Below are 23,874 nucleotides of genomic sequence, written 5' to 3' on the forward strand. Positions count from 1 at the left end.
AACCCCAGACTGAGGGCTCCTGGCCTCTGGCCTCTTCCCTGCCAGGGATGGGGAGGAGGCCAGACCACAGGGTTGGGCCCTTCTGAAGAGGGCACTCAAAAGGAAGAGAGGGCTGTGCCTCGTTTGTCAAATGAAATCAATTCCTAACCCACAGGGCTGAAATCGATTCCTAAGCCACTCTGCGGCAGGGACCCAGCTCAGCATTTCACAAACACGGTCTCACCCAGACTCACGAGAGCCCTAGGAGGTGAACACTGTCATTCTCATGCGACAGGTGGAAACACCAAGGCCCAGGGAGGCCAAGTGACTTGCTCAAGGTCTCCCAGCTGGTTGATGGCGGGGCAGAGTCCCATCTGTCTGACTCAGAGCCTGGGTGCCTGTCCCCCGTGGCCAGGGAATCCCCACTCCTTCCCACGGCAGCTTCCTGTTCTTGGGAGGCTCTAGGTGGGCCTGAGGCATCATGGGCGGGCTCCATGGTTGGAAGAGAAGTTGCAGCCTCCTGCCTTCATCTGGGCTGAGCAGACAGGCGCTGGCACCCAGAATCAGGAGACAGAGGAGCTCGCTTCTGACTCTTCTGGTCAGCTGAAACTGGCAGCTTCCCCCATCGAGCCCAGGCCCAGTCAGCCCTAAAAGGGCTGTGGAGACTTTGGATTCCCACAGGTGGCCCAGGTGGGAGCAGAGATCCCTACCTCACATCCCGAATCCTCAATTGTGCCCTCTGGGTCTGCGTTCTGGGTTTGCAGCCTCTCGACCCTTGGGCCCCATGCAGCCACACGGGCCTCCTGGGGCCTCCTGCAAGGCGGGCTCTCCCTGAATGGGGCTCCCCCCTTTTTCTTCCTTCCTGGGGGGAGCCGTCCATGACTCCCAGACCAGACCCAGAGCTCCCAGAGCCCCGCTTCTAGGATCCTGCCACACATTTGCACACTGGTGACCACTTACACGTGTCCTTCTTTCCATCCCCACTGAACTGTGAGCTTTTTGCAGTGTGCCCAGCACTGACACAGCGCCAGGCGCTCGGTAACTATTTACAGGTTGCCTGAAGCTGCTGTCACACTCCTGCCCTTTACAAAGTCCCAGGTAGTGCAAGCAACCTCCAAGAGGCGATCCGTTACCAGCTGACTCATTACCCCTCCCTCTGATGGAAATCAGAGCTCACGGATTGTCATTTGATTGGACTGTGATGCGCTGAAGCTGAATTCAAGACTGATTTAAAAAAAGACCTGCCAGCTTAATGAATGCTGTCACAGAGGGAGGAGCTGGACCTGACCCCAGGGACCCAGGATGATGCTGTCAATGACGTCGTTCACTCTATCTGGTGCCCAAAGAGGCCTCGGCCCGAGCAACACCGTCCAGTTTACAGAACCAGGTCCAAGCTGCCAGGCCGCTGGGGCAGGCAGGCCTGGCTTGCAGGGGTCTGGACGGCTCAGAGGGAAGCTGGTAAAAACAAGGTAAGCCCAGGTCCCACCTCTGCCCTGTCAGAGGCCAAGGCCACTGCAGAGTCGAGAGCAGCCGGAGGACTACATTTCCCAGAGTGCCCCAAGCCCAGGGATGAGCCATTGGCCGATTTAAATAGCCCAGGCCCGAGGCAGCCAGGCCGCAGCTGTGGACTCCTCACCTCCCGGAGGCTCCGCTGGTGCAGGCCCGGCATTGGAGGGCTCGGTTGGCTGCCCGGCTGGCACTGACGTCCCCTTGGAGCCGGGTGGCAGCGGAGATAAACAACCATGTGCAATTCTCCACCCTATATTTAACAGCTGCGGCGGAGAAGGCAGGGAGGCAGCCACGGTGGCGGCTCTGGGGGCAGCTCTTGTCTTCGGGGAGAAGGCCCTTGGAGCCGGGCTGGCGTCGGCCTTTTCGGGGTGAGCGAGGTCACCATGCCAGCTTCCCAGAGCCGGGCCCGCGCCAGGGACCGCAACAACGTCCTCAACCGGGCTGAGTTCCTGTCCCTGAACCAGCCCCCCAAGGGGGGCCCGGAGCCCCGCAGCTCCGGCAGAAAGGCCTCCGGCCCCTCGGCACAGCCCCCACCTGCTGGTGACGGGGCCCGAGAGCGACGCCAGTCACAGCAGCTGCCAGAGGAGGACTGCATGCAGCTGAACCCCTCCTTCAAGGGCATCGCCTTCAACTCCCTGCTGGCCATCGATATCTGTATGTCCAAGCGGCTGGGGGTGTGTGCCGGCCGGGCGGCGTCCTGGGCCAGTGCTCGCTCCATGGTCAAGCTCATCGGCATCACGGGCCATGGCATCCCCTGGATCGGAGGCACCATTCTCTGCCTGGTGAAGAGCAGCACACTGGCCGGACAGGAGGTGCTCATGAATCTGCTCCTGGGTGAGTGTGCCTGCCACCCGCCACTCGCTGTCAGGCCCCTCGGGAGGGAGACCGGCCTGCCCAGCCCCACCCTGGCCAGGACCTGCACAGCCCTCAGAAACCGGCTGGGATGGTCTAATGAGGTTAGGCAGGAAGGGTGCCCCAGAAACGGGCAGGCTCCAGTGTGGGGAGCGAGAGCCAGGGATGCACAGACGCGGCTCCCCAGCCACGTGCCAAATGAAGGCAGAGGCCAGTGCGGCCCTGTGAGGAGGGCCTGCTGGGCAGAAGGCACCGCTGCCCAGAGGCGGCTTGAGGGGAGGCTGGGCCAGAGGCGGTGGCCTCAAGGGAGATGGTCAGGGCTCTGGTGGGCATCCTGGAATGGGGTGTCACTGTTTGACTCCTGCCCCATGGCTGGGGTCCTCGCTCCTTGATAGCTCCCAGCTAGGCAGTGCCCGTGAGCTGCCCATGAGCACCTCCCGCCTCGGTTCGGGAACCCGGCAAGCTGCCCAGGCTTCTCCCGCAGGGTCTGGGGATCCAGGGGGTCCAGCTGGTACTGCCACCCACTCACAGCCCCCTGGAGTTCTTCCCTGCTCCTTCCCAGGGGGAGTCACTGGAGAAGGGGTCGGGGGACCAGTTGTTGGTTTGTTTCCAAAGTCTTTGCCACCAGCGTCTTGCAGATTAGCACTGCCCTGTGCCAGGTGCCACATGGGACCCATGTGGGGGCAAGCCATTCCCTCCACCCAGAGGTGACACCCAGCCCCTGTCCAGGCCACCCTTCGGGCACCGCCAGGTCCCCAAGGTGCCCCGGGAACCTCTACTTCCATCCTCCATGCCAGGCCCACATCGATTTCCTTGTCTTTCCCAGTGTGGCCATCATTTGGGGGACATGTGAGGTGGAGGTCTCGGGAGAGGTAAATGTTAACAAGTGGTCTCGGTTCCAAAAGGGCGTTGGGTTGGACCACAGAGAACACGGGTTCCAGAGGAAGTCACAATAAAAACGTATCTCCTCACTCTAGTCTCAGTCTGGAGGCTCCATGCCCTGTGGGTGGGACTCAGGGAGGCAGAAACCATCGGATACTTCATGCAGGAGATGGCTGGGTCTGCCACCTTCGAGGTATTCTTGTTCCTTTTGTTTTTTTAGACTGAGTCTCACGCTGTTGCCCAGGCTGTAAGGCTGAAGTGCAGTGGCGTGATCTCAGCTCACTACAACCTTCAGCTCACTACAACCTCCGCCTCCCAGGTTTAAGCAATTCTCCTACCTCAGCCTCCCAAGTAGATGGGATTACAGGTGCCCACCACCACACCCAGCTAATTGTTGTATTTTTAGTAGAGATGGGGTTTCACCATGTTGACCAGGGGGATTTCACCATGTTGGCCAGGCTGGTCTCAAACTCCTGACCTCAGGTGATCCACCCGCCTTGGCCTCCCAAAGTCCTGGGATTACAGGCATGAGCCACCGCGCCTGACCAGTTTTCTTGTTCTTATTACTAAATTGTTTACATTATAATAACTTATGATTTACTCCTGAATAAACAGTCTCACGAGCTTGGTGCCATTATCGTGCCCATTTTACGTATTAGGAAACTGAGGTTCCTATAAATAAAGCAACCTGGCGCAGCCTCGGGGCTTGAGATTTGCACTGGCTCCGGCTGACACACAGACCAGGTGCTGTGCCACGGGCATGGGAGGGAGGGACAGAGCAAAGTGGCCGAGGCACTAGGCCAGGCGCTTCCAGGGGCAGACCCTGCTCTCATTATCAACAGTTTCACACGGGGCCACGTGGCTTAAGAAGACTGTTGGGAGTTAGAGAGGTAGGTTGCCTGCTGTCAGAGATGGGGTGGGAAGGCATACGCCCGAGTCTGTCTCTCAACCCTGCTCCCTTGACCCCATCTCCTCCTTGCCATCTTCCTTCCCCATTTGACGAGGGAGGTGATGAAGTTGTCATTGGTTGAGTGCTTACCACATTCCAGGGCTTTGCATAAACCATATCATTACTTCGGCTTTTCACCGTAACCCATGGAGCTTGGTGCTGTTATTATTTCCTGTTTAAAGAGGGGGAAACTGAGGCATGGAGTGACGATGGTTCCAAGATCGGGCAGCTAGTCAGTGATGGAGCCAGGAGCAGAACTGGGAGCAACTCTAGCTTTGCTTTGCATTTTCAGAGGAGAGGGAGCGGGAACCAGCTCAGACTGTGTGAAGTTTCCAGCGGGGGGAGGATCAGAGAAGAAAGGAGGTGCATCTCAACTTACCCACAGTCAGTGGATTCTCTAGTAAGGGGGTGAGCTCCCCCAGGTAGGAGGTATGCAAGCAAGCTGCCTCTCATCACCAAGTAAAATAGCTCTGCTTTGATTTGGTTTTTTTACAGGAATGTTTGCTTTTAAGAACATTTCCCCTGCCCCCAAACATTGAAAAATTTGCAACTTACTTGTTAAGATAAGGCTTCAGGCTCATTCCAGCAGCCAGCTGCTATGGGCACAAAGGTGTATGCCCCACAGGATAAAGAGGAAGATTTGAGATGCCTTCCTCCTTGAACAGAAGTGATAGACATTTTTAAGAACTTTAAAAACATCATTTAGTGAGCTTTGTTATGTACCAAAGACAATGGCATGAACGGCCTGTATTTTATTTAATTAATTAATTTATTTATTTTATTTATTTTTATTTATTTATTTATTTTTTTTTTTGGAGACAGAGTCTCGCTTAGTAGCCCAGGCTGGAGTGCAGTGGCACGATCTCGGCTCACTGCAAGCTCCGCCTCCCGGGTCCACGCCATTCTCCTGCCTCAGCCTCCCGAGTAGCTGGGACTACAGGCGCCCGCCGCCTCGCCCGGCTAATTTTTTGCATTTTTAGTAGAGACGGGGTTTCATCGTGTTAGCCAGGATCGTCTCGATCTCCTGACCTCGTGATCCGCCCGCCTCGGCCTCCCAAAGTGCTGGGATTACAGGGGTGAGCCACCGCGCCCGGCCATTTATTTATTTTTTTCGAGACGGAGTCTTGCTCTGTCGCCCAGGCTGGAGTGCGGTGGCGCATTCTCGGCTCACTGCCAGCTCCGCCTCCCGGGTTTACGCCATTCTCCTGCCTCAGCCTCCCGAGTAGCTGGGACCACAGGCGCCGCCACAACGCCCGGCTAGTTTTTTGTATTTTTTTAGTAGAGACAGGGTTTCACCGTAAAAGCCAGGATGGTCTCGATCTCCTGACCTCGTGATCCGCCCGTCTCGGCCTCCCAAAGTGCTGGGATTACAGGCTTGAGCCACCACACCCGGCCGGCCTGTATTTTATGATGTAAAAAAGCTGTTGATGACCTTTCAAGGTAAACATTAATGTGCCCATTTTACAGATGAGTAAACTGAGGCTCAGAAAGCTCAAGCAACTTGCCCACCACACAGCTATAAGTGGTAGGTTCAGGAAGTAAATCCAAGGCCCTGTGACTGCAAACCGCCCCCCTCCTTGCTGCTCACCATGGGGCTGTAGATCGGTCATATCACACATGTTCACTGCACTCCTGGAGCGTGTGTGCTTTGAGGAGGGGAATGGTCTGGGAGGAGGATGACTGACTTCTATCCAGGTATTGAGATCATGGGGACATAGGGCCTGGCACAAGGCGGGCACTCAGCACAGGCCCAGAGCAGGCCAGATGGGTCTGGGGACCCCAAGGTCCTTCCGTGGGGATGCCAGCTCAGCCCTCGGCTTGGTGGGAGTAAACAGCAGCAAACGGCCAAGGCACGCTCTAATCCCGCTGCTCTGGTCTGACCTGCCAGGAGGGACGGTCCCAAGGTCCCCTGTCCCAGGAAAGCAGACCACCCACTGAGTGCGGGCTGCGGGTTCCATCTGTCCTTTTGTCTTTGGAGGGCACCCTTCAACCCTGGAGCACAGGCTCTGGGGTCAGACTGGCTTTTGTCCAGGTCTCTGCTCTGACCCTTACTTGCTGTATGCATCTGCTCAAGTCAGTTCCTGTCTCTGAGTCTCAGTTTCCCTATCGGGGGACTGAGGGGACTGTGGCAGGGATCTGAAGGGAGCTGGTAAAACATTTGGCATGGTGGGTGCCATGCCACACATGTCCCACCGATGGCTGACATCACTGCAGTACTGAAGGGGGAGGGAGCCCTGCCTAACCCTGCCCATGCTCTGGCCCCATGGCACTGAGCCAACTCCTGGGGCAGTCTCTGGGCTGGGAGCAAGACCTCCGAGCTTGTGGTTGGGATCTGGGTTCCACTTGGCTCTGAAGAGGGAGACTTGGGAGCTTGGGAAATGGGAGCTGCAGCTACAAGGCCTAGGGAGGGTCCTGCTGGGCCCGGGGAAGTTCTCCGCACGCTCCTGCATGGTAGTCAGTCCCATGCCCTCCCTGCTTGCCCCTCCCCTAGTGCACACTGTCAAGACTCCAGAAAGCTCAGAGCCAGAAGGGGTCTTAGCAGCAGGCAAAAGCTTGGACTCCAGAGGCAGCAGGAGCTGGGTGCAAATCCCAGCCCTGCTGTGGGAACTCAGGCAAGTGACGTTGCCTCTCTGAGCCTCAGTTTCTTCATCTGTCAAATGGGTTGTTGGGAAATCTCCCTGATGAATCTCACGTAAAGTGCTTGGCACTTACTGATGTTGGTTAACGCTTAAGTAGCAATGATTATCATCATCATTATCACCGTCATCATTGGTCAGAAGTCCAGGACCAGCCTCCTGCCAGGTACCTTCCAAGCTCTAGATGCCTTGAGACCACCCTGTCCCCTTCCTTCTCCCTCCCGCGCAGCACCCAGCTTGATGATCCGAAGGGAGCCAGGTGACAGGTGACAGGTGACCAGGCCCATCCTGGTTCACTAAACCCATCCTTGTTTCCTCTTGGGCCTGTCCTGCGGTGGGAAATGCCTATGGTCTTGTTCCCTGATCTGTGTCCTTTATGAAAGTATCTTTTTGTTTGTTTTTGAGACAGGGTCTCTCTCTCTGTTGCCCAGGCTGGAGTGCAGTGGCAAGATCTTGGCTCACTGCAACCTCTGCCTCCTGGGTTCAAGCCATTCTCCAACATGGTTTCGCCATGTTGGCCAGGCTGGTCTTGAACTCCTGACCTCAGGTGATCCACCCACCTCGGCCTCCCAAAGTGCTGGGATTACAGGCGTGAGGTGATCCACCCACCTTGGCCTCACAAAGTGCTGAGATTACAGGCTTGAGCCACTACGCTGGCCTATAAAAGTATGTTTTTCTTCTTTTTTTTTTTTTCTTTGAGACAGAGTCTCGCTCTGTCCCCAGGCTGGAGTACAGTGGTGCGATCTCGGCTCACTGGCATGAACCCGGGAGGCAGAGCTTGCAGTGAGCCTAGATCGTGCCACTGCACTGCAGCCTGAGTGACAGAGTGAGACTCTGTCTCAAAAAAAAGTATCTTTACTGAGATTTTCCTGAATATGAAAACTACTTTTTTTTTTTCTTTTTGAGACGAAGTCTCGCTCTGTCACCCAGGCTGGAGTGCAGTGCTGTGATCTCGGCTCACGGCAACCTCTTCCTCCCTGGTTCAAGTGATTCTCCTGCCTCAGCCTCCCGAGTAGCTGGGATTACAGGTGTCCACCACAACACCTGGCTAATTTTTGTATTTCTAGTAGACATGGGGTTTCACCATGTTGGCCAGGCTGGTCTTGAACTACTGACCTCATGATCCGCCTGCATCTGCTTCCCAAAGTACTGGGATTACAGGAGTGATCCACCACTCCTGGCTATGAAAACTACATTTTTATGTCTTTTTTTTTTTTATTGTGATAAGCTATCCATCACATAAAATTGATCATTATAATCATTTTAAGTACACAGTTCAGTGGCACTGAGTCCATTCACACTGTTCTGCAGCCATCACCACCATCCATCTCCGAACTCTTTCCATCTTTCATTTTAAAAAACAGAAGCTCTGTCCCCATTAAGCACTGACTCCCCACTCCCCCTCCCCCAGCCCCTGGCAACCTCCATTCTACACTGCATCTCTGTGGATTCGACTGTTCTAGGGACCTCACGTAAGTGGAATCGTACCGTATTTGTCTTTTGTGACTGGCTGATTTCATTTAGCATGATATCCTCGAGGTCCATCCATGCTGTAGCGGGCACCAGCATTTGCTTCCTGTCTAAGGCTGAATAGTGCTCAGTTACAGGATGGACCACACCTCGTGTATCCATTCGTCCACCCATGGACGCTTCCGTTGCTTCCACCTTTTAGCTGCTCTGAGTAACACTGCCGTGCGCACAGATGTATATGCATCTTCTTGAACCCCTGCGTTCAGTTCTTTTGGTTGTATACTCAGAAGCGGGCCTCTGGATCACAGGGTAATTTTATGTCGACTTGTGTGAGGACCTGTCCTACTGTTGCCCATAGCGGCTGCGTGATTTTACATTCCCCCAAGGGCTCCGAGATGTCCACACCTTCGCCAACACTCATTATCTGGTTTTTCAATCAGAGCCTTCCTAATGGGTGTGAAGTGGTATCTTTTGTGGTTTTGGGTGTTTTGTTGTTGTTGTTGTTGTTTTTTTTTGAGACGGAGTCTCGCTCTGTCGCCCAGGCTGGAGCGCAGTGGCCAGCTCTCAGCTCACTGCAAGCTCCGCCTCCCGGGTCCACGCCATTCTCCTGCCTCAGCCTCCCGAGTAGCTGGGACTACAGGCACCCGCCACCTCACCCGGCTAGTTTTTTTGTATTTTTTTTAGTAGAGACGGGGTTTCACCGTGTTAGCCAGGATGATCTCGATCTCCTGACCTCGTGATCCGCCCATCTCGGCCTCCCAACGTGCTGGGATTACAGGCTTGAGCCACCACGCCCGGCCGGTTTTGGGTATTTTTTGTTTGTTTTTGTTTTTTGTTTTATTTTGGGGGTTTTTGTCTGTTTGTTTTTTGAGACAGAGTCTCACTCTGTCACCAGGCTGGAGTGCAGTGGTGCGATCTCAGTTCACCGCTACCTCCGCCTCCCAGGTTCAAGCGATTCTCCTGCTTCTGCCTCCCAAGTAGCTGGGACTACTGGTGCCTGCCACCATGCCTGTCTAATTTTTCGTAGAGATGAGCTTTCACTATGTTGGCCAGGCTGGTCTCAAACTCTTGACCTCAAGTGATCCTCCTGCCTTGGCCTCCCAAAGTGCTGGGATTACAGGCATGAGCCACTGCACCCGGCCCTTTTTGTGGTCTTGCTTTGCATTTCCCTAACCATCAGTGATGTTGGGCGCCTTTTCATTGTACATTCTTTTTTTTTTTTGAGATGGAGTCTTACTCTGTTGCCCAGGCTGGAGTGCAGTGTCACCATCTCGGCTCACTGCAACCTCTGCCTCCTGAGTTCAAGCGATTCTCCTGCCTCAGCCTCCTGTGTAGCTGGAATTACAGGTGTGCACCACCATGCCCAGCTAATTTTTTGTATTTTTAGTAGAGATGAGGTTTCACCATTGTTGGTCAGGCTGGTCTCAAACTCCTGACCTCAGATGAGCCGCCCACCTTGGCCTCCCAAAGTGCTGGGATTACAGGCATGAGCCACGGTGCCCGGCCTACACATTCTTATAGTAAGAAAAAAATGCAATCATTACAAGGCTAGATCAAGAAGAAAGTGAGCCTCTCCCTGAAATCCTGTCCCAGGAAGAGCCTCTGCCGCAGCTTGGGTCAGGTGTCCCTGGATTTTTCCCCGTGCATATGCTAACGCGTAATATGTTTCTCAGGTTGTGTTTTGCCTGGTTTGGGCTCACTCTCACAGCTGTGGCCCTCCCGCCTGGAATCCTGGTCTGGACCCACCATGTCCCTCGCGCCAAGCATTAGGGGTTCAGATGCTCCAGATAATCTGTTCTGGCAGCTCCCCCATCCCCTGCCGTCTGGCTGTTGCTCTCAGGGACAATCAAGGTGACAGCCTCTGCACGAGGCTTGTCTAGCCTGTTCCTAACTGAGGGATATCTAAGCTGATCCCAAATCTTCACTTAGATACCCTTCTGTGGGAGACCGCACACACTACCTCCTCAGAAGTAGAGGGGTCCCCTCCCCAGCCTCCTTTCTCAGCATCTCAGTGGGGCTCAGTACAACAGTCCCTCAGGGGGGCCTTTGGCCACCCTCAGGCCAGGTCAACCCTTAATACACTGCCCTGGCAGCCGTCCACACAGCGGGTGCAAGAGAAATGCAATGGTTTGTGGTGCCAGTAGGCAGGGTCTGGCTCAGCATTGCCCACCAGCACAGCTAGCGTTTTTCCTAAGACAGAGTCTCGCTCTGTCACCCAGGCTGGAGTGCAGTGGCACAACCTCAGCTCACTGCAACCTCTGCCTCCCAGGTTCAAGTGATTCTCCCGCCTCAGCCTCCTGAGTAGCTGGAATTACAGGCGCCCACCAACACTCCTGGCTAATTTTTGTATTTTTAGTAGAGACGGGGTTTCAGCATGTTGGCCAGGCTGGTCTCGAACTCCTGAGCTCAAGCTATCATCCCGCCACCGCCTCCCAAAGTGCTGGGATTACAGGTGTGAGCCACAGCGCCTGGCCTGTAAAAATAACTTTTTAAAAATGTGCACAAATAATACGTGCTTGTGGCAAGAAAGATTTTAAAGTGCAGAATTACAAAAAGACGGTAAAAATCACCCCTAAACCTCCTACCCAGCAAGAAGCATTGTTAGCATTTAGAGCAGTGCCTTCTAGATTTTTCTGTCTGCATATAAGCACATTTGTTTACATACATATCTTATTTTATGAAGATGGCATCCTACTGGAAATCCTATTTTATAAGCGGCCTTTTCCACTTAACATACCCCACGGCTCTCTGATATAGCGGGCCTATAAATACACATGGGCCTTATCATCTGCCGCGGCCACAGCGTGCTCTGGTGTCTAGATTAGGCCACGGTTTGTCCCGTCTGTCTCTTGAAGGGCGCTGGGTTGTTTCACGTTTTCGGTGTTATAAACAATGCTGCAGTGAACATCCCGGGCCATGAATCATGGCCCACATCCCTAACGATTTCCCAAGGAGATACTCCTGCAAAGGGAAGAGCTGAGTCCAAGGGAGACACGTGGAGGAGACTTCTGATTCCGAAGCCAAATGCCCTTCAGGAAGTTCAGAAGGATTTACACACCCCTTGGGCAGCATATGGCTGGCGCCCAGCCTTCCAGAAGCCAGAATGGGGGATGAGAAGCAGGATCGACTTCCCAGCCCAGGAGCACTGGGACCCCTCCTCCCAACCCAGCCAGAGAGAGACGTCTGCCCACAAACCCAGCCTTTCACAGCCTGCAGGGCATCCCGGAAGCCCCGTCTTTGCCCCTTGCTTTAGAACAGCTGAGCCCACAGCCTCCACCTCCCACCCCTACCCCACTAGCCCCAACTCCCCAGAGACCCTGCCCTGCTCTAAGCTGGTCCCACAGAATGCGTCCTCAGGGGGAAAGCAGCCCAACGCCACAAAGGGCCACACTAGGTCACCCCAGCTGCCGCTCTTCCCCCTGTGCACATAGCTGCCGGCAGACAAGTGACGTTCTGATTTTCAGAGGCCTCAGGAGGAGATGATTCCAAATCTTCCAGCATGGCAGCAGTTCTTTTCCAAGAAAACCCTGGCTCCTGCCCGGCTTCTGGGAGCCTCCGGCTCTCTGGTTCCCTGGCCACCACCAGCCCCGAGGGACCTGGGCTAGGGGAGAAGGGTGGGCCTTGAGGTGGGTTCTTGTTGCCCTCTGAGGGCCAGGAAGCCTCTAGGACAGCAGGGCCTCGGGGACAGCTGTGCTTCCTGCACGGGAGCGTCAGACATTCAGGCCCCAACCCTGTGAAAAGAGCTGAGAGTGGAGCTGGTTGGAATGGAAGAGTGTGAGGGGTGGTGGGGCCAAGCCCTGGTGTCCTCTGACGGGCTCCCGGGGGTGCATTTACCCAGTGGCTGCTGCACACAAGCATCAGAGCACGCCCCTTGTCATCCCAGTGTATCCATGGCAGGGAGCTCTGAGGGATAGACACAGCGAGGTTATGCTGTCCACAAGTGGCCTACCTTGAAGCTGGTCTCGTTCTGGAGCCTGAGTGCGCAGCCACCACCCTGGGTGATCCCAGTGAGTGGAGGCCAGTGGAGGCTAAGGGGCCTCCCTGAGACGTTTCACATAGCAGGTCCCGGGCAGTGCAGCTCCCACCAGTTCCCCAGCTCTTGCCCCTGAGCCTCCTGCTGGGCGGACCTTTCCCCCTACAGGGGTCTCCTTGCCCTCCTTGAGTCAAGAAGGGAATGTAGGTCGGTCAACTGGACAGGGCCATGTGGGCAAAATCAGCCTTGAGTGATGGCGCCATTTGCTTCTATTTCTGGGCACCAGATGATGCGCTGACAGTGTCAGAATCGCAGTCACACGGAGGCCTGGCCGCGCGGGAGGAGGGAGAGAGGCCCTGCAGGGGCAGCAGGAGAGGGCAGAGTGGGGTGGGAGGCCCAGGGGAGGCCACGGCTCTGTTGGAGAGTCGCCCTGTGGTCTGAGGGTGGCAGGCCACTGCCTCGTCCATTCACAACCCTCCTGGCCAGATGGCTGCAGCATGGTGAGGGCGAAAAGCCACACACCCCATCACACCTGTGATAGAGTAACACTCTGTGTCACTATGTGCTTACTGCCCACCATCCTGCTTGGCCATAGGGGACCCTGCCAGCCTAGTTCACAGTGCCAGGCCTGACACACACCTGAAATGCCCAAGAACCGGTGGTGCCCAAAAGCAGGTGGAAAAATGAGTGAACCAGGCACAGGCTGGGTGGGTCAACCCGCTGGACAGCCAGGCTGGCCCCTATTGTCCCCGCAGGGCCCAGGGCAGAAAAGGGGCAGAGCCTCCCTCTCATTATGGCCTGAAGAGAGGGAACCAGCCCAAAATAGCCACAGCCTCCCAAAGGCCCAGCTGTGGGGCGTCTTAGTCCATTTTATGCTGCTGTAACAGAACACCACGTACTGATTTATAAAGAATAGAAGTGTATTTGGCTCATGGTTCTGGAGGCTGGGAAGTCCAAGGTTGAGGGGCCACATCTGGTGAGGGCCTCCTTGCTCCCTGTGTCTTCTGCATCTCCTGCAAGGGAGTGCATGCCTGGGAGGGCAGGAGGTGACCACACTCACCCTTTCGTCAGGAACCACCCCCGATGCCTGCATTCATCCATTCATGAGGGGAGAGCCCCCATGGCCTATCGCTATTTTATTTTATTTTATTTTATTATTTTTTGAGACAGAGTTTCACTCTTGTTGCCCAGGCTGGAGTATAATGACGCTATCTCAGCTCACCACAACCTCCGCCTCCTGGGTTCAAGCAATTCTCTTGCCTCAGCCTCCTGAGTAGCTGGAATTACCGGCATGTGCTACCACGCCCGGCTAATTTTGTACTTCTAGTAGAGACAGGGTTTCACCATGTTGGCCAGGCTGGTGGTCTCAAACTCCTGACCTCAGGTGATCCACACGCCTTGGCCTCCCAAAGTGCTAGGACTACAGGCGTGAGCCACCGCAGCCGGCCTGATCACCTCTCAAAACTGTTGCATTGGGGATTCAGTTTCCAACACACGAACTTCATGGAACTCGTTCAAGCCATAGATGGAGTTTCCAGATCATGAGACGTGGGCACCCACAGAGGCCTCCCTGGCAGCCAGGGGAGCTCCAGATGACCCCCACAACACCTTCAGCCCACGTCTGTTTCATACACCGAGTCTGTATGCTTTCATTGGTAAAAACAATATTTTGCTGCTAGAAATTTGAAAGGAGCCAGGGACAGTTGCTCACACCTGTAATCTCAGCACTTTTGGAGGCTGAGGCAGGAGGATCACTGGAGCTCAGGAGTTCAAGACCAGCTTGGGCAACAAACTGAGGCACTGTCTCTACAAAAAATAATCAAAAAATTAGCCAGTTGTGGCCTGTGCCTGTGGTCCGCTACGCGCGGGAAGCTGAGGCAGGAGGATCATTGGGCCAAAAGTTCAGAGCAGTGAACCATGTTTGCACCATGGCTCCAGCCTGGGCAGCAGAGGAGACACTGTCTCAAAAAAAGGCCGGGCCGCGGTGGCTCAAGCCTGTAATCCCAGCACTTTGGGAGGCGAACGGCCGGATCACGAGGTCAGGAGGTGAGATCATCCCCACCAGCGGCAGTGTGAAACCACGTCTCACAAAAATACAAAAACTAGCCGAGGCGAGGTGGCGAAGCGCCTGTAGTCCAGCTACTTTCGGGAGAACTGAGCAGAAATGGCAGTAATTGGGAAGCGGAGCTTACAGTGAGCTGAGGATCCCGGCCACTACGCTCCAGCCTGGTGACAGAAGCGAGACTCCGTCTCCAAAAAGGAAAGGTTTAAGGTCTAGTAGTTTTTGGCCTATGGATCCTGACAGCCTATGCAGAGAGCTGGGGCATGTGGGGTGGTTGAGGCAGCCAGCTCTCCTTGCCTTTGGCCACCCTATCGGAGTGAGGTACTGGGCCCAGTGTACCCCCCAGGTGACATAGTAAAGCCACCCTTTCCTCCTCCCTTTTTCCTTGACCACAGCAGCTGTCCATGGGGGCCTCTGTGCTCAAAAGGCAGATTTTATTTTATTTTACTTTATTTTATTGTATTATTTTATTTTATTTTATTTTATTTAGAGACAGAGTCCCACTCTGTCACCCAGGTTGGAGTGCAGTGGTGCCATCTCAGCTCACTGCAACCTCCATCTCCCAGATTCAAGCGATTGTCCTGCCTCAGCCTCCCGAGTAGCTGGGACTACAGGTGCCTGCCATCACGTCCGGCTAGTTTTTCTATTTTTAGTAGAGACAGAGTTTCTCCATGTTGGCCAGTCTGGTCTTGATCGCTTGACCTCATGATCTACCCGTAGCCTTGGCCTCCCAAAGTGCTGGGATTACAGGTGTGAGCCACTGTGCTGGCCTCGAAAGGCAGATTTTGAACCCATCAGCTGCCGAGCCCTGGTTTTCAACCTAAAGGCCTGGTTGCCAGTAGGACACATGGCCCATGTCTTCCAGTGGTTGGTGCCATATTTCAGCCTGCCATGGAGCCCAGTCCCGGTCTATATTAACCACCTCCTACCCCAGATTCTGGCAGCTCTTTGGGCACCCAGACCCTGGCTGGCCACCAGTCACCAGCCGCCACCACCAGGGAGGCCCTGGCCTTGCCTGGCCTGGCCTCTCTTACTTGCCTTGAGGTGGTGGAAGTCTTGGAACCTGGGCCAGACAATTTTGACCTGGTGGGACCTTAGGAGAAAAAGCCTTCGCCGATGCTCATGCATGGTGCCCCAGCCTCCAGGACCAGAGCCTCTCACGGCTTCCCAGGCCAAGCGGGACCAGGACTTGTGGGCAGTGTAATGGCAGCAGCATGCTGTCAATCACCACACTTCCCCTAGTTCATTGGCTTATTTCCTCCTGGGACCACCCTTGCTATGGGTGAGTAGACCAAGGCTCTGAGAGGGGAAGGAACTTGTTCTTTTTTTTTTTTTTTTTGAGACAGAGTCTCGCCCTGTCGCCCAGGCTGGAGTGCAGTGGCGCAATCTTGGCTCACTGCAACCTCTGCCTCCTGGGTTCAAGTGATTCTCCTGCCTCAGCCTCCCAAGTAGCTGGGACTACAGGCACCCGCCACCATGCCCAGCTAAATTTTTTGTATTTTTAGTGGAGATGGGGTTTCACCGTGTTGGCCAGCCTGGTCTTGAACTCCTGACCTCAGGCAATCCGTCCACCTCGGCTTCCCCAAGTGCTGGGATTACAGGCGTCAGCCACTGCACCCGGCCAGAATTTGTTCTTAATTAGCAGGGTCAACCCCCAGGCCAGAAGCACCAGGACCCCTCCTCACAGCCCCAGTCAGCAAGACTTGAACCCCACCTGTGACTCCAGAACCTTCAGATTTAACCCCCTCCCCATGAACTGCCTCCTGTCCCCAGGTGGAGAGGGCCTGTCGCCAGCCCATTTTTGGGGAAGCAGCGGGGCTTGCAGATGAGAAGGGCTCCCTGGGCTGGAGAGGACCAGCTGGCCCCCCTGAGCTGGCTTCCTCAGCTGCTCCACGGGGCGGCGGCATGCCAAGGTCAGCACAGCCACCTCCATCCAGCTCCCACCTGCCCTGGGGACCTGACAGTCCCCAGTCCCTCTCTCCTGCTGGAACTGTGACCTCCCACAGGCTTCAGATGGCACCAAACCCCGGCATGGCCAGCACACGAGCTGGCCAGCCACACGCCTCCTGGGAAGACCTAGCCCATGGGGACAGCTGCTGTGAAATTGGCAGGCAAGGGTAGAGCAAGGTTTTCTCCAGGCTTTCAGGCCCCACCCTCCTCGGGCCAGGCAGCTCCTCTGTGCACCTGTTCAGCCCCCTCCTGTGCTGGCCAGGCACTTCCAGGGTGCGAGGCTCCCAGCCAGCCCTGTGGCTAATGAGAGGGGCCAGGAGAGGCCACAGTGCAAACCCCAAACAGAGAGACCAGACTACAAGCAGCAACCCTGAAGTGGGTAGGAAAAGGGGAAGCCCTGAAGTTCTAGTCCTCCGGGGAGGACTGTGTGATATGGAACAGTCTAACTGCCTGGCACGGACGGTTAGGTGCGCCACAGTGCCTCACCCCTGCAGCATGGGGATCGGGGGTATGTGATGGGGCAAGACTTTCAAAAGCAGGCAGCAGAACAACATATGTAAACCATGTTACAAGCTTTATTAAATCTGTGCTCCAAAGGCCAGGTGCGGTGGCTCACGCCTGTAATCTCAGCACTTTGGGAGGCTGAGGTGGGCGAATCACCTGAGGTTGGGAGTTCGAGACCAGCCTGACCAACATGGAGAAACTCTGTCTCTACTAAAAATAGAAAAACTAGCCGGGCGTGGTGGCACACACTTGTAATCCCAGCTACTCGGGAGGCTGAGGCAGGAGAATCACTTGAACCCGCGAGGCAGAGGTTGCAGTGAGCTGAGATCACGCCATTGCACTCCAGCCTGGGCAACAAGAGTGAAACTCAGTCTTAAAACAAACAAACAAACAAACAAACAAAACTATGCTCTATAGATGGATGGAAGGGTCTGGAACAATGGCTACCACTGAGGGGCAGGATTACAGGTGATTTCAACTTTAACTTTTGTTTTCTGTGTTGTAAATGTTCTGCAGTGAACAGCATCTTCTGCGTCTTTTTGTTTTAGATGTTTGTTTCCATTTTTGCCAAGAGCTGACCATTCTGATAAACACTGAAAAGTTTTCTAGGGAAGCTCCCTGCATCCAGCTGCACTGAACTGTCGCCGAGTCATGACCCCCACCTTTATCCAGCCCTCCTGGTGGGCCAGGCGCTTGGGGGGACCAACTCAATCGTTTGCTGGGACCTCCCTGCTTTAGCACCATATGTCTTGTGTCCTAGGAAACCCCTCTGTCCCGGCGAAACCTGTCACCCTGTAGTCAGCTTGCAGGCACAGTGCCGGGCCCCCTCTGGGAGGTGGGTGTCCATGAGCTTCGTCTCACAGGTGAGGAAAGTTAGGTGGTTTCCCTGAGGTCACGCAGCTGGGAGGCTCCGGGGCTGGAACTCACAGCCGGGTCTCTGGCTGTGACACCTGTGAGCTTTGCCACCACGCTACACTGCGGGTGTTGGCTTCACTGTCCCTGAAGCAGGGCTTGCAGGGGCTGTGACCTCACTGGGGTCGCCAAGGTCACCTGAGGTGGGGAAGCACAGGGGGCAGGGGCACAGGCTCCCTGCTGACTCTGCATCTGCCCTGGGAGTGCTCTCTGGCCTGCTGATGCCACCCCCAACCCCAGGTCAGAGGGTGTGACCTCCAAGGATCTTTCCTTTTTTTTTTTTTTTTGAGACGGAGTCTTGCTCTGTCACCCAGGCTGGAGTGCAGTGGTCGGATCTCAGCTCACTGCAAGCTCCGCCTCCCAGGTTTACGCCATTCTCTTGCCTCGGCCTCCCGAGTAGCTGGGACTACAGGCGTCCGCCACCTCGCCCGGCTAGTTTTTTGTATTTTCTAGTAGAGACGGGGTTTCACCGTGTTAGCCAGGATGGTCTCGATCTCCTGACCTTGTGATCCACCCGTCTCGGCCTCCCAAAGTGCTGGGATTACAGGCTTGAGCCACCGCACCTGGCCACCAAGGCCTTTCTAATGGTGGGGAGGGTTGACCCAGAACCCCCACATTGGTTGTATGGGTGCCACTCAGATCAGCTGGGTGAAACTGGAGTTCTGGCATGGTGCCTTCCTCTCATGGCACAGAAAGGCAGAGCAACCTCCCAAGGCCACACAGCAGGGTGGTGGCAGAGGCATGATGGAGATCCAGGTCTCCCCTGTGTTTTCAAAATAGGGAAAGAAAGGCCAGGCTCAGTGGCTCACGCCTGTAATCCCAGCACTTTTTGGGAGGCAGAGGTGGGCAGATCCCTTGAGGTCAGGAGTTCGAGACCAGCCTGGCCAACACGACGAAACCCCATCTCTATTAAAAATACAAAAATTAGCCAGCTGTGATGGCAGGTACCTGTTGTCCCCGGCTACTCGGGAGGCTGAGGCAGGAGAATCGCTTGAACCCAGGAGGTGGAGGTTGCAGTGAGCCAAGATCACGCTGCAGTACTCCAGCCTGGGTGATAGAGTGAGACTCTGCCTCAAAAAAATAAAGAAAAAGAAAAGGAAGAAAAGAGCCCACCTTGCTGATTATAAGCCTCAGGCCAGTAACTCAACTAAGTTTGGAGACGTGGCTCTGTTTCTAGCCCCGGGGGGAAAAAACCTCTGAACAAACAGGCACGGGCCCTGCCTCCATGAAGTGATAACTTCATGCCACAGACGGCGAACCCTCACCTCCCAACAGATGCCTCAGTGACTGCGGGGAGGGGGGAAAGCCATGAAACAGGCCAGATGCTGAGACTGAACCCTTCAGGGCCTGAGCTGTCTGGAAGGCAGGGGCAGGTCCCTGAGGTGGTGGGTTGGGAAAGAGTGGGACATTCCAGAAAGCAAGAGCATCAGGTCTGAGTGCCCTGAGCTCCAAAGGTTCATGTTGTCCTCTGTAAAGTGGGGATGGCACAGTGCAGGTGCTGGGGAAAACAGTGGGGTTCCTCAAAGAGTCACACACAGAGTTACTGTCATTGCCAACCAGCGACTCCACTCCTAGGGATCTACCGAAAGAACTGAAAACAGGCAGTCGGCGAACACTTGCACACACCTGCATAGCGGCGTGAGTCACAGCAGCCAAAAGGCGCAAACAACTCGATAGCCATCAACAGATGAATGGATAAACAAATTGTGTCCGGGCACAGTGGCTCACACCTGGAATCCCAGCACTTTGGGAGGCTGAGGTAGGAAGATAGCTTGAAGCCAGGAATTTGAGACCATCTTGGGCAGCAAAGTGGGATGCCCATCTGTAAAAAAAAAAAAAAAATTTTAAATTAGCTGGGCATGGTGGCACAGTTGTAGTCCTGGTGACTCAGGAGGCTGAGACGGGAGGAGCTCTTGAGGCCAGGAATTGAAAGTTACAGTGAGTTATGATTGCACCACTACACTCCAGCCTGGGCAACAGAAAGAGGCTCGCTCGCTCTCTCTTTTTTTTTTTTTTGAGACGGAGTCTCGCTCTGTCGCCCAGGCTGGAGTGCAGTGGCGCGATCTCGGCTCACCGCAACGTCCGCCTCCCAGATTCACGCCATTCTCCTGCCTCAGCCTCCCGAGTAGCTGGGACTACAGGCTCCCGCCACACGCCCGGCTAATTTTTTGTATTTTTAGTAGAGACGGGGTTTCTCACCGTGTTAGCCAGGATGGTCTCCATCTCCTGACCTCGTGATCCACCCAACTTGGCCTCCCAAAGTGTCTCTCTCTTTTTTCTAAGACAGGGTCTCACTCAGTCACCTTAGCCTCCCAGGTAGCTGGGATGAGAGGCGTGCACCACCACACTCAGCTAATTTTTGTATTTTTTTTTTGGTAGAGATGGGGTTTTGCCATGTTGCCCGTGCTGGTCTCAAACTCCTGGGCTTAAGCAATCCTCCCACCTCAGCCTCCTGAGTAGCTGGAACTACAGGTGTGCGCCATCACACATGTCTAATTTTTGTATTTTTTGTACAGACAGGGTTTTGCCGTGTTGCCCAAGCTAGTCTCAGACTCCTGAGCTCGAGTGATAGGTTCACCTCAGCCTCCCAAAGTGCTGGGATTACAAGTGTGAGCCACCGTGCCCAGCCAGAGACATCCATCTTAAAAAAAAAAATAAGAGGCCGGGCACGGTGGCTCACGCCTGTAATCCCAGCACTTTGGGAGGCCAAGGCAGGTGGATCACCTGAGGTCACGAGTTCAAGAGCAGCCTGGCCAACACGGCAAAACCCTGTCCCTACAAAAAACACAAAAATTAGCCAGGCAAGGCAGCGCCCACCTGTAATCCCAGCTACTCAGGAGGCTGATGCACGAAAATCGCGTGAACCGGGAGGTAGAGGTTGCAGTGAGCTGAGTTCACGCCACTGCACTCTAGCCTGGGCAACAGAACGAGACTCCATCTCAAAAAAGAAAGAAAGAAAGAAAGAAGGAAAGAAGGAAGGAAGGAAAAAAGAAAGAGGAGAGGAACAAATACTGGTCCATTCATAAATGGAATATTATTTGGCCATGAAAAGGAATGAAGTGCTGACACATGCTGCCACATGGGTGGACGCTGGAAACGTTACGCTAAGGAAAGGAAGGCAGACACAAAAGGTCACATACTGTCTAATTCCATTTACATGAAGTGTCTAGAGGAGGCAAATCCACCGAGACAGAAAGCAGATTGGTGGTTTCCAGGGGCTGGAGAGAAGGGGATGGGGAGTGGCTGCTTTGTGGGTACAGGGCGTTCTTTTAGGATGATGAAATGTCTTGAAATTAGAGAGAGGAGGTGGCTGCCGACACTGGGATGTGTTAAATGCCACTGAACCGTGTACTCTAAAATGGTTCGCGGTACGTGATGTAAATTCTGCTTCAACTTTTGAAAAATGGGAATGGGGCTGGACACAGTGGGTCACGCCTGTAATGGGTGAACATTTTGGGAGGCTGAGGCGGGCGGGTTGCCTGAGGCCAGGAGTTGGAGACCAGCCTGGCCGACATGGAGAAACCCCATCTCTACCAAAAATACAAAAACTTAGCCAAGCATGGTAGTGTGCGCCTGTAATCCCAGCTACTCGGGAGGCTGCAGTATGAGAATTGCTTGAACCCAGGAGGTGGAGGTTGCAGTGAGCCAAGATCGGGTCACTGTAGTCCAGCCTGGGCAATAGAGCAAGACCCTGTATCAAAAAAAAAGAAAAAGAGGCCAGGCGCATTGGCTCATACCTGTAATCCCAGCACATTGGGAGGCCAAGGAGGGTGGATCACCTGAGGTCCGGGGTTTGAGACTAGTCTGTCCAACATGGCAAAACCCCATCTCTACTGAAAGTACAAAAATTAGCTGGATGTGGTGGCGGGTGCCTGTAATCCCAGCTACTCAGGAGGCCGAGGCAGGAGAATCGTTTGAATCTGGGAGGCGGAGGTTCCAGTGAGCCCAGATCACGCCTCTGCACTCCAGCCTGGGTGAAAAAACAAGAACCATCCAAAAAAAAAAAAAAAAAAAAAAAGAAAAGAAAAAAGGAAAAAACCAAAGAAATAAAAGGCATATTACATCAGGGCATGAGAAAAACAAGGTGAGGGGAGAGAGCGTGGCGGGGGCTTTTATAAACAGCGTGGTCAGGGAAAGCTTCTCTGCTAAAGGGAGTAGCTACGGGAAGGCAGGGCGGGCCAGGCAGAGGAGACAGCAAGGGCAATGGCCTGAGGCGAGACCGTGCCTGGAGGTCAGCGTGGCTGAGTGACTGGAATGAGGGGCAGGGAGGGGAGATGAGGTGGGGGAATGTGGCGGGCTGGGGCCTGGGCTTGGCTGGTGGCCCTGATGGCCCGGTGGCCTCTGTCTCCCCCCAATAGCCCTGCTCCTGGACGTCGTGACAGTGGCTGGCGTGCAGAAGCTCATCAAGCGGCGTGGCCCATACGAGACAAGCCCCAGCCTTCTGGACTACCTCACCATGGACGTCTACGCCTTCCCGGCCGGGCACGCCAGCCGCGCCGCCATGGTGTCCAAGTTCTTCCTCAGCCACCTGGTGCTGGCGGTGCCCCTGCGTGTGCTGCTGGTGCTCTGGGCCCTCTGCGTGGGCCTGTCCCGCGTGATGATTGGCCGCCACCACGTCACGGACGTCCTCTCCGGCTTCGTCATCGGCTACCTCCAGTTCCGCCTGGTGGAGCTGGTCTGGATGCCCTCCAGCACCTGCCAGATGCTCATCTCCGCCTGGTGAAGCGCCCGCCGACCCATGCAAGGCTCTGGGGGCAGGGCTGGCCCTAGAGAAGGGGTAGGGGGTGGCAAGGTGGCAGGCACAGGTTGAACAGAGCCACCAGGAGTTGGAGCGGCCACCCCCACCCCGTCTTCCCCTCCTGGTTGGAGGCCAGCAAACCCAGGCCGCCCCTCCCAGTGACAAGCGTGTTTGGCAGTGCCAGGCCTCTTGCCCCTTTGCTTGGACTCCAAGTCTCCTCTCTAGGCGGCCCGGACCCACCCGTGGGGACAGCCCTATTTAGCTTCTGCTCTGGGTACAGCAAAAACCAGGATGGTGGGAGGGGCCGAGTCTCATCTTTTCATCGTCATGACTGTTGAGTTCTTGGCTGTGCTCATCATGCCACAGCACGACGCCTGCCAGAGTGCCCCCAACCTACTGCCTGATGCAGGTGCCATTGCCATGAACAGTCATCGACAGCTTAGGGCAGCACTTTCCAACGGGTGCCCCGTGGGACACCAGCCTGCGAGATGCTTTGTGGGGAAAAGGGTTTTGTGGTTCAATAACTTTGGGAAGTGCTGCACCCTCTGTCCCCAAGTTGGACATTCACAAAGGCCGTTATTGCCGTCAAGGCTCTGACGAGTCCTGCAGAAAAGCTTCTTGCTAAACATTCTTTAACCCATGTTTTCTAAACTTATTTGACCACAGAACCCTTTTCTTGGGGAACAGCTATTAACACCCAAGGAACCACTGGTTCCTCAATTGCATTTTGGGAGCTGCTGTCAGAGAGCTAAGGGGCCTGGGGTGTGAGCTGACTCTCCGCTGGGGAGGCCAGTTGCACCACCACAGCCCAAGGGAAGCGCTGGCCACCGCCCGTGGGCATCGATGAGGCTTTGGCCCCCAGGGGCCGGACTCCGTGTGACCTAATAGGTCGTTTCCAAGTCACCTGTTATGGATGTGCATTTCATGTGACAATACAGATGACATGTAAATGGCCCTCTCCGGTGTGGCTTTTTCCTTGTGCAATTCAATTGCTCCGGAAGCAATCGCCTTATTCACATGGAATGGGCGGAAGGGTGGGGTAATTCTTCGGCCCTAGACAGTGCCATGATGCCAGGGATCGGGGGCTGGGCACAGCTGGCCTCCTTCTGGACTTTGCCAGGTTGGCCAGTCCCTTCACCCTGGGGTGGCCGCCTGGTGCTCCCTCAGTCCCCAGGTCCTGTGCTGGCTGCTACCTGGGGCCTGGGCAGGGACTGTTTGAGCAGCCCTCACTGTGATACTGATGGATCAGAGACCCTCTCTCACTTCAGCCTCAGGCCTTCCCAAAGCCCCCCGCCCTGACACCTGGCTAACCTGATCCTCGTCCCCCAGGAAGTGGGCAAGTGACCAGTCGAACACAGCCAAGCCTACGAGAGCTGCCACGAGGGATGTGCAGGGCAGTGAGGGTTCAGAGAAAAGACCCTGGAGCCCAGCCCTGGGGCGTCAGTGCATGGGTCCCGG

At 55.1% G+C, this 23,874-nt stretch overlaps 1 protein-coding gene across 1 annotated transcript; it reads left to right on the forward strand.

Annotated features, from left to right (window-relative positions):
* Nucleotides 1-1,120: 1,120 nt before the first annotated feature.
* Nucleotides 1,121-23,371, forward strand: PLPP7 (phospholipid phosphatase 7 (inactive)). Its single transcript, XM_009187992.4, has 3 exons — nt 1,121-1,448; nt 1,752-2,322; nt 22,037-23,371. Exons 1-3 carry the CDS (start codon nt 1,236-1,238, stop codon nt 22,399-22,401), a joined length of 1,149 nt encoding a protein of 382 aa, XP_009186256.2. The 5' UTR covers nt 1,121-1,235; the 3' UTR covers nt 22,402-23,371.
* The last annotated feature ends 503 nt before the right edge of the window (nt 23,372-23,874 follow it).

The sequence above is a fragment of the Papio anubis genome, chromosome 13, assembly GCF_008728515.1.
Source record: "Papio anubis isolate 15944 chromosome 13, Panubis1.0, whole genome shotgun sequence".
Taxonomy (NCBI): domain Eukaryota; kingdom Metazoa; phylum Chordata; class Mammalia; order Primates; family Cercopithecidae; genus Papio; species Papio anubis.

Bases quoted from the DNA above. Each gene is read 5' to 3' on its own strand.
- PLPP7 (XM_009187992.4), top strand. From the start codon at position 1,236: ATGCTGTCACAGAGGGAGGAGCTGGACCTGACCCCAGGGACCCAGGAT. The intron at 1,449-1,751 runs GTAAGCCCAGGT...TATATTTAACAG, and splicing joins GGGAAGCTGGTAAAAACAAG to CTGCGGCGGAGAAGGCAGGG. The intron at 2,323-22,036 runs GTGAGTGTGCCT...TCCCCCCAATAG, and splicing joins GCTCATGAATCTGCTCCTGG to CCCTGCTCCTGGACGTCGTG.